At 36.7% G+C, this 10,790-nt stretch overlaps 2 protein-coding genes across 2 annotated transcripts; both read right to left on the reverse strand.

The window, feature by feature from the left end:
* Positions 1-138: 138 nt before the first annotated feature.
* LOC306761250 (olfactory receptor 5K16-like) lies at positions 139-1,106 on the reverse strand (the record flags this gene model as incomplete). Its single annotated transcript, XM_079247373.1, is given in 2 exon segments — positions 139-731; positions 734-1,106. Coding segments are annotated over 2 exon segments (966 nt in total).
* A 4,919-nt stretch (positions 1,107-6,025) lies between these two features.
* Positions 6,026-6,997, reverse strand: LOC306761251 (olfactory receptor 5H19-like; the record flags this gene model as incomplete). The annotated part of the gene is made up of 1 exon (XM_079247374.1): positions 6,026-6,997. One exon carries the CDS (start codon positions 6,995-6,997, stop codon positions 6,026-6,028), a length of 972 nt encoding a protein of 323 aa, XP_079103500.1.
* Positions 6,998-10,790: the final 3,793 nt, after the last annotated feature.

Raw genomic sequence — 10,790 nt, forward strand, 5'->3', positions numbered from 1 at the left:
TAACTGGAATTTCTATGATTTAACAATGATGTATATGAAATTACGTGTTGCATCTTTCATGAAAATGATGTATTCTAATTTTAAAGGTTAAATACAAAAGTGTATTTCTTCATTACTTCTTTAATTCTTTGCTTCATTCTAGGAGTGATAAAGACACCATTTTGTAATGATGATGATAAGCTTATTTCTCTTGCAAAGTTTTTTAATAGCATTCAATACTTCTTCCGTCTTTATAGAGTACACAATAGGATTAAGCAAAGCTGGTAGAGTGTGTGTCAAAGATGAATTTAGGATTCTGGTATTCGGATGGATGTATGAGGCTACTGCAGCTATGTTGGTGACCACCAGTGGTAAGTAGAAAATTACCACAAGAATCAGATGAGATGTGCAAGTTTTCAGTGCTCTGAGTCGTTCCTCTCTTGATGCAATCCTGCTCAGGGCTACGGAAATGCAAACATAAGTGATTGTTATTAATATGAGAGGAAAGCAAAGGACGACTATAAAGGAAACATATGCCATTATGTTATTTAATGTTGTGTCATTACAGGCTAGACGATATAATGGTCCATGATCACAGTAAAAACTTTGTACCACTAAAGAGCCACAGAAAGAAAGGCGATCAATGATACCGACTGTAAAGGCCAGCATACTCAACAAAAACAGCCATGAAAACAGCAACATGGCACTAATAGCATTTTTAGTAACAATACTGTGGTACCTTAAAGGGAAATTGCTATAAGTCTGTCATATGCCATAGTAACAAGTGTCCATGACTGCAAACTGCCAAAGAATAAAACAAAGAACATGTAGGCTAAGCATTCCTCATAGACAATGTATCTCCTGTCAAACAGAAATGTATCCAAGACCTTTGGGATGAGAGCCGTGCTGCAACACAGATCTGTCAAAGCTAAATTGAATACAATCATATATTTCGGAGAATGGAGAGACTTCACCAGGCAGATGACTAGAAGGAGAAAAACATTTCCAAGAACAGTGGCAATGTAAACAAAACATAAGAAAAAATAGTAATACCTGTTATTAGGGCTGTTGGAAAAGCCACTTAGATAAAATTTTGCAGGACGAACAAATGTCATGTTAAAAACCATGATGGGTTTCCTGTCTGAATTGAAAGTCACTATAAATAACAGAATACACAAGACAATCAAGGACAACGGACTTGATTTGAACTAACTCACCAAAGACATTAGTGTGCAGTGTAATTAAATGAAAGGCTCTCTGGTAATCCACTAATTTATACTTGAAACACTTTACAGGAGGACTCACGCAATTCAGGACGCAGTGTCACATGGTCTCTAGGGATGGTGACATACTAGTGGGAATTATGTTGTTGCAATTTTTGCAAGACCAATAAATTGTTTTTGTGTTTTTTTTGCCTTGGCAAAATAAATTTGCTCAGCAGAACACAGCATCCAGAACATCAGTCTGCTAGCTTAAATGCTGGACAAGACAAAAAAAAAAAAAAAAAAAAGACCAATAAATTGTTAATGGGACAAAGATTTTGAATTGAATTAGAAACTAAGTACAAGCAGCAAACAACTGATATGTGAAATAATATGTGATTTAAACTGTATAGTCTTTGGTCCCCCCCAAAAAAATCCAAAGTTTTTTTCAGATTGAAGACAATACAAGGTCTTTCTTTCTTAAAATATTTAACACTATTAGTGCAGACATTAACAATCAAATTTCACCAAAAAAACTGTTTTTTCAATAATTTCAGTAAGGACCGAACTGATGTAAGCTGTAGGCAAATTCATAGTTTACAGACATTAGAATAAAGTTTGATGTTCACATTATTAGATCTTTGATGTTTTGTCAAGGCACAACATACCATTACTAACAACTGGAATGGCCCAGATTCTAGACCCTGGTATATCACTTTGAGCAAATACATTTCTAATCTAATTTCTAAAAAAAACACAAGAAGAAAAAGTTATACCTGGCATGAGGATGTTGGAAAAGCCACTAAGGTAGAAATATGTAGGTCGAACAAATGTTGTGTTGAACATAATACTAACTTTGCTTTCCAAGTTCAAAATCAATATCTGTTAAACTCCTTTAAAAAAAAAGCAAATGACAGTGTCTTGACAGAATCTGTAGTAATTGAACTCACCACAAACAATGATTGGACAGCAGCTAAAAGTAACCAGCATTGTGTTACACTTATTTGTTTGTGCACAGTTGGACAGTAGAAATGCTGTTTCACATGTTCCCTAATGAGATACTGACAAACTTCAGCTTGTTAGTGTCTAAGGAGCTAATGCAATGTTTTTACTCAATATAATCTCAAGAAGGTAGAATAAATTAAGGCATAAACCCACAAAACGTGTGATATATGGGTATAAGAAAGGAACTATTTAAGACTCAGTCACTTAAAAAAAAGTGACTGGGTGTTACTTTTTTAATTGTCAGTCAATTGCTTTTAAATAGCTGACAATTAAAAGTAAAATAAGTGAATTGCTTGTTTATTCTCATTTTTAATCTGAATTCATTATGTCATCTATCATGTAAACATTTATTCGCTCTAACCTAATTCTAGTCTCTCTGCACATGCTTTTACCTGCTGTGGAGGATCAGCCACAGCTTTTCAAGGCCCTCATTCCACATTTCCTTTTTTAATTCTTCTCACATCACATTCAGAGACATGTAAATGCAACAAGAAATAAACATTTTTATTACACTTTTGCAGTATATATATGGCATGAAAATGTCTGAAAAACCACTTGATTAGAGTGTCAAAAACTCTAAGGCGATAGTAGTATTTTTTTATTTATATGTTTCCATTATCGCGTTTTTATTGAGATATTCTGGTTTTGTGGAATTTTAGGAGTAACGAAAATGCAGCTCATGAACCAGTGATCAACTAAAGAATGGGAAAGAAACAGTGATTCAAAAGCAGATGTGCAAGTTTGGCATTCCTTTTAGTTTTACAGCTGTAGGACTTGACATTAGATCAGGCCATCTTCAGCTTTTACTGTCATGGTTGATGGAGGAGTTCAAGATGGCAATGTGCAGGGTGGTAGTGATACTCTGAGATGAGCCATTCAGTGGGGCAGGGATAACGAGCAGTCAAGTTGGTGGAAAGTGTCCTGAAACTGAAACACATTATATCCGATGTCTGCACACAGAGGTGTAGCAGCAGACAGAAAAAGCAAGGAGGGTAAAGGCTGTGGTACTGGCAACCCAGGAAACACAGACAAAATGGGACATTCACAATAGGAGTCACATGTATGGAGTGAAATTAGACTCATTGTGTGTTTGTAATATGTGATTTTCAAACTGTGTGTGACTTTCAAAATAATTTGCGTGTAACTTTGTGCAGTTGTGTATGTAAAATATGGTTAATTAACCCCCCTAACCATTGTGTGTGTAACTTTGGCTACATGCAAATGTAAATTCAAATGCACACACAAATATTTAGAAATTACAGAAACAAAAAAATTGCCTGTTGTTCTTTGGCTACATTAACGTTTCAACATAGTGACTCAATTTCATGGAAGTTATATTTCATTAGTTACATTTTCATGGAAAATTATCCCATCAGTTGTATTTACTATGAATGTAAAACTTTTGACATGTGCAGTACATACTTGTCCAAATAAAAGTTTTTTTAAATTATTTTTTTTAATATTTTGACCATCATAATGCTTATTTATCACTTCCTTTAACTTTCACTTTCCTAAAAAAAAAAAAGTAAAAAAAAAAAAAAAAAACGTTGCATCCATCACAGTCCCATTCTGTTTCGCAGCCACAATAAAGTCACATAACCCCCACGTGGTTTAAGCATGCACTGAAACAACATCCACCACGAAAGGATCAGTATGAGTGTTCAAATTTTCTTTTTCCTGTTGATTCAATCGTGAAAAGGATTAAACACCCTTTCAATCCAATATTGTCTTTAAAGAACTTTCTTTGAATTTCATTTTATTTTCAACTGTTTTATTTATCTTTGTTGTTGTTATTTGATCTTGTTTTTAGTCTTTCGCTCCAGTAATTTCCTCCAGGGGAATCCTTCACACAGTGCCTGTTCGGGTTGTGTGGTTGTAACCGTTACTGCCCAGGTGGGTTGCTGTGGGTCCTGCATTGTGGCTCTGTGGCTGTGGTGTGGACCCTGGCCAGCCCTGACCTGAGTGGTTGATGGGGTGGTATCCTCTGTGGCCATGCATGGGCTGGCTTCTGGTGTGAGGATCCCCAAAATATTGTTTCCTCACAACAGTGTCAAGCCAAGTGTGTTTATTTTTTACCTTCTTTCAGTTAAAAGACAATAATGCTTAATCAGAATGAGGTACAAGTGTGTACAGGGGGTTAAACATGTGCTCTCTTCATGTATGTGTGTGTGTGTGTGTGTGTGTATGGGTGTGTTTGTGTGCGTGAGTGTGTGTGTGTGTATCTGTAATTGTATGCGTGGAAAAAAAGCTTTTCAATATGCGTAAACTGCATTTATATTATAAATTACATGGTATAATTGAGCACAAAAAATATATTGTCAACATTTCAAATATTCAACAAAACTGAATCTAAAAAAACCTCAATACTTAAATAAAGTTATCCAATACTTGTAGGTCCAGTAAATTGCTTTAAAAACTAAATTGACAAAAGTTGTACTTTTCTAATATACAGACACTGTAAAACAGCAGTGTTTACTGTGAGTTGGATCCCGGTTTGGTCCTTGTTTAACATCATCATGTTAAAGTCAGAAGCAGTTTATGGAAACTGTGTTCAATAGGTGTATCATTTTTGTCTGAACACTGTCAGTGGAGGCAGTCTGATGGAGTTGACATTGCTTTAATTCAAAGGTAGTAACAACCTAACTTTGATGTTGCTTTAACTTAGCTCATACCTAACATAGTTGATAACAAAGCAATGGCCAACCTTCCCATGTTTTAAGGTGGATGGAGGTGGACCCAGCATTCTGGGTTTTAACGCCACACATGCGACCCTCATATACTCATATACCAAGTTTTAAATCCCAAAAGTTACAATGGTGCTGCAATGTTTTGTCTGGAGAAATGACAGCAGGCAGGAGATCAAGACAGGGAGGAAATCATGTTGAAAAAATTTAAAGATTGTTAAAGAGTCTCAAATTACAAGACCAAGTCGAGTTTCAAGTGTTGTCAGAAAAACATAATCATGAGTCTGGTTCAGTGAACTTCAACAAAGTTTATTTAAAAAACAAATGAAATTGGAACAAGGAGAGGAAGGCATATTGAATTGTGCCGTTTTCTGGGCCATTCTTATCTTGGCGGATAGTATTTTGACCCCACTTCACAAGTGTGTGAAAAGAAATGGCGAAAAAGTCTTTCTTTCTGTCTTACAAATCATTTGCATGTACACATCCTACCTAACATGAAGTACTACCACATTTCATAAGCAATTATATGGTTACACAAGCATACAAGGCATAATAAAAAGATTTCTTCCACACAAGTATTAGGGTGTAAGTCCAAACTGCGTGTCAAGACAAGACAGTTTATCGTGACTTAAGTCTAACTGGAGTCCAAGTCCCAGACTCAAGTCTTTGTCTCTGTATGTAATATCTATTGAAACATATACAGTGTTATCCACAATTTAATTTGAATGAGCTTCATAAAATAAGTTCATACTTGTTTGTACAGGAGTTACTTTAAATGTAAAAACTAATGCTTACCACAGAAAACCAAAAACAATAGTAAACAGGCACACTGAATATGTTAAGTATGTGTCCTGAGTGGACTGCAAACATCTTAAAACATTATTCCCTTTTTTATTTATAACATGAAATATATTCTATTTTACTTTATTTTATAAATGAAATATTCACACAGCTTTGTGGTTTATATGGAAAGGTGTATGTAGCAGAAAACTTAATTTATTCATCATTTTAAAAACATATGCGGTTAGTTTGTAAAGAGAAAATGTTTCACGCAAACAACAACATATTTTAAATTTGCAGACTTCTGTATTAAAAGAACTAATAGTTTCACTTTTTGTTTACACCGCATCAATCAAATTACATTTACCTTGTCACTCATTTCCTATTTGTCACTTTGGATCTTCCAGTGACTTTTAAAATTTTTTTCATTGATACTTTGATTTCTTTTGTCTGAAGAACATAAATAATTGGATTTAACATGGGAGGAAACACTGAGGTCAGTGAGAGATTTATGATCCTGCTATTTGGATGTATTTTTTCCATCAAGGTGAACGTAATCAAGAGTGGAATGAAATAAACCACCACTGATAAGAGGTGAGCTGTACATGTTTTAAAGGCTTTGATTCCTTCTTGAACTGTGGCTACTTTAGCTAAAGTATAGCCAATATACAGGTAACTTAATAGAATAAAAGCCAGTGGAAGCCAAAAAATAAGGACTGGGTACAAAAAACTTACCACGTCATTGGGAAAATTGTCATTGCAAGCTAGACGATAAATCTGGCCATGGTCACAGAAATAGCTGTTAATAACCACAGATTTACAGATTGAAAGTCTTGTAATAAGACCAACTGAAATTATAACAGCAACTACAGCAAAGAGCCAGAAAGAGGCAATCAAAGAGAACATAAATCTGTTGGTCACCATCACTTGATAGTGCAGAGGATAGATGATGGCTACAAGTCGATCGTAGGCAAGAGCAACCAAATTAAAAGACTGCATCGAAAGGCATGTGTAGCAGAAAAAAAGGAATGTCAAGCAGTCATTGTAGGGAATTATATTATGGTTAAACAAAAAAATATCAAGAACCTTTGGAACAAGAGCAGAGCTACCAAAGAGGTCCACAAAAGCAAGGTTAAAAACTGCTATGTACTTTGCAGCTCTTAGGTTGTGATCCAGATATATTACAGCCATGACAGCTGTGTTTCCCAGCACTGAAACAATATACACAAAGCAGAGAAAAACAAAATAATATTTTACATTAGGTATACCAATAAATCCTCTAATTATGAAAAATGGAGGATGCATAAAAGTGATATTTTTCCCAAGAGCAGAGTTGAATAATTCCATTTTTAAAACTGAGGTTAAAATGGGAATTGAACTCCTTTATGCTTCCAAGCAGTGCAACGATTGATGTCCTATGTAGTTGAAAAGATGCTGTTAAGCTACACTCCTGAGTTCATTTGGGAGAGATCTGTCAGCTTAAAGTGGTTATAAAGCAGAGTAACACTGCTCCCTCCTCTACACCATTGTGACCCCCCCCCCCTGTATTTTAGTTACATCATCAGCCCATTTCACTGTTTTATTACTCTCTGCAGTGATGTAGAAGTATCCAGATATATTTTATGGCTTCAATGGAAAATAAAGTAAATTTTGATTTAACAAAACCCCTGTTAACACTAAGGGGTCTGGCTCAGTGAAGGAGTGGATGGGAAATGTTTTTTTTGTTGTTGTTGTTCTCCACAGGTAACAAAATAGGAAGAGTGCCAAAATATATAATCGGAGCCATCTTTCTTTTTTGGGACATTTGCTGTTGGGGCTCCAGTGTTACCAATCTGACCCTTAAGAGTAGAGCTTGACACACTGCAATTCATGAATTGCTATAAAGAATTGTCCTTTCTCATGGAATCCGGTGATAAGAACAGATGAGGAACAGCCCCACTTTTGGATGCATCACAGATTTTTTGTTGTTTAGAGCCATATGCTTGTTTGTTTCTCATTACTATTTGTTATAAATCAAAGTTTTCATTGCTTTTATGTAATGCTACTACAAAGCTGATGCATTTATCACTATGTGGGTTATACCATGTAAGGTTATGGATGGCTGTGGCTGTGGAAATTCAAAATTAGCAATCACACAATTAAAACATACCTGAGACTAAAACCAAATAACAAACATAAAACCCACACCAGTATTAAAAAGTTAAAAGCATGCAAGTTCTCAAGAGTTGTATAAAACCATGGATGATAAACGGTAAAAAACTGACAGTAAAAATTCCCACTTTGTCATACACTTTTGTATTTACAGCACCTGTATTGAATCAAGCTGAATTTATAATATGTGTAATATTTATAAATTCAATAGTGATTTGTGAAAAATGTTGACCAGCGGCATTTTTTTAACAGTGGAACTCCCTTTTTCTGGTATTTTAAAGAGCCTTCACACTACTGCGTGACATGTATATTTAAAATGATCTCAACGAACAGTAAACTTTACAAGGTTTAACTTTATTGGAATATATGCGACTACGCTGTGTTTATTTTCCCAACCTTCTGAGTTCTGAGTAGTACGCAGAGATGTCCACAAGTTTCAATTTTTGCAAGTCCATGTCAAGTTTCAAGTCTTATCACTCAAGTCAATTTACAAGTCACTTTTTTTTCGCAATGAGCAATCTGCTATGTAACACTGGCTGTCTGGTCTGCTTGAGAGACTGCATTATAATATCCAAACAGTTTACTGATTCTTTACTCATTCTTTATCTACCACTATTTCCTAACAGCACTGATTATACTGGGAATAGTCCTTTTTTCTCTTTGGATCAAAAGACACAACGTTCATGATTCCTAAAAACAATTTAAAATGTGGACTCAGACCACAGCATACTGTCCTACTTCAGTCAGTCTCATATGATCTTGGGCCCAGAGAACCCAGCGGGTTTCTAGGTGTCATTTATATGTGTTTTAACTTGCACTTGTAGATGTAGTGATGAAATGTGTTAACTGACAGTGGTTTACTGAAGTGTTCCTGTGCCCATATGTAACAGAGTTAAAATGATTTAGGATAAAATCCTGCTAAATGGGGCAATGGCGCCACCTCTCGGTCTGTGGACGTGCCTGCGTTGCTGTTAAGTATGGCAAAGGATTGTGGGTAATCCTCACTGCAATGGAGGATTCACCACGAGGTGACATAGCTGTGTGGACAAATGTGTGAATTTATGTTTAAACACGGTAAAAGTAAAGTTGGTCTGGTTAGATTATTTATATGTTTAGTAAACTTTGCAATATTTTTACAAGTTATTTTCTGTTTGATATGTTCTGTTACTGTTGTAGAACTGTGTAGCTTAGCCAGCTAACAGAAACATGTAACCATCTCTCTAGACAGAAACTACTGTGTCCACATTAGATGAAGATCATCACTGTTGCCTCTCATGTCCTCTCATGTCATAAACGCAGGTATGTTCTGAAATGCAGTATGTTGATGTGGTGGTCATCTTTGTTAAAATGTTGTACCTATTTTAATAAATCTTAGTGTTCTTTCTAAAGAAAAAAACTTAAAAAGTAACAGTCTATTTCAGACAAGGTTTTACATAAGTATTTTAAATATTCAGCTCTTAACCCTGTGATTTAAGCTGAAAATTATATTTTTATTTTTGTTTATTTGTAATAGCTTAATTGTAATCCACTATACAATCACAACAAAATTTGATGTTTATCCAATTATTAAATATGGCAAAGGATTGTGGGTAATCCTCACTGCAACGGAGGATTCACCACGAGACAGAAACTACTATGTCCACATTAGATGAAGATCATCACTGTTGCCCCTCATGTCCTCTCATGTCATAAATGCAGGTCTAGATGCTACCTACATGCTGGAAATAAAAGGACTGTTAATACCATCCAGAACAGCTTCAGGTGTTTGTCAGCGAGAGAAGCACATCAACAGTTACACATATCCTGAACACAATAATTTCAGTGTGATGAATGCTTGCCTCTGAGCGGCTGGAATCAGTGACATCCACTCAAAAAGACTCCAATTCAAATGTCTTTACTTGTTTGGAGAGGAAAGTATTCTTCACAAGTGGTATCAGAAGTGGGATCCATGCCACAGTGACCAGTATGATGACCAGAGGGAGAAAGAAGTCAGGCCAAGAGGATGAGTTTGATACAGTGGAAGAGACAGCTGACCAGGGAGTCATGGCTGCATCCACCTCAGAAGAGAGATTGGAAGAATTGACAGACCTGGTAAAATCTCTGCTGAAGACACAGACAGCGAGAGATCAGAAACTGGATAAGGAGTTGTCTCGCCAGGAGCAAAGATGGAAAGGCATGCAGCATCAGTTCCAGCAAATTCAGAAGCAAGTCAGCACCATACAGGAGGACATACCAGCTCCGTCAGGGGTCCGGTTCCACAGGGGGACAACAGATGATTATGATGATGAGTTGGATGGCAGAACCAGCCAGGTAGGCCGTGGTTTCAGGCCACAGAATGAGCCCAGACTGCTCCCCTTAACTGCCGAGGATGACATTGAACATTTTCTCACCACCTTTGAGAGAATGGCCCAAGTTTGTCGGTGGTCCAGAGACGAATGGGCTATTTGTCTGATACCATTGCTGACAGGTAAAGCATGCACTGCTTATGTTTTAATGGATGTTGCGGACACTGAAGATTATGAGAAAGTGAAAGAGGCAATTCTAGCTAAATATGAAATAACTGCTGATACCTACCGCCGCCGCTTCCGGTCGTTGAGAATTGAACAAGGAGAGACACCACGTGAGCTTTATGTAAGATTGAAAGATTTGTTTATGAGATGGATCAAGCCTGAAAAAATGACTGTTGAGCAGATAATCCTGGAGCAGTTCTTGAGGATGGTCCATCCAGCGTTGGAGATTTGGATTCGTGAACATGATCTAAAGACAGCAGAAGAAGCGGCTCACCTTGCAGAAGTCTTCGCATCAGCCAGGAGGGGGAATAAGAGTGCCCACTTTGGCTGGGAGACCCACTGTGCCCAACCAAGTAAGTCCATTGGGGTGATCAGGGCTGCTGGTGGAGGCGAGGGCTGCTGGTGACCATTGGTGATGCCCCTGGTCATAATACTTACCTCTCCAAACAAATAAAGACATTTGAATTGGAGTCTTTTGA

This window comes from Telmatherina bonti (genome assembly GCF_933228915.1).
Source record: "Telmatherina bonti genome assembly, chromosome: 10".
Taxonomy (NCBI): domain Eukaryota; kingdom Metazoa; phylum Chordata; class Actinopteri; order Atheriniformes; family Telmatherinidae; genus Telmatherina; species Telmatherina bonti.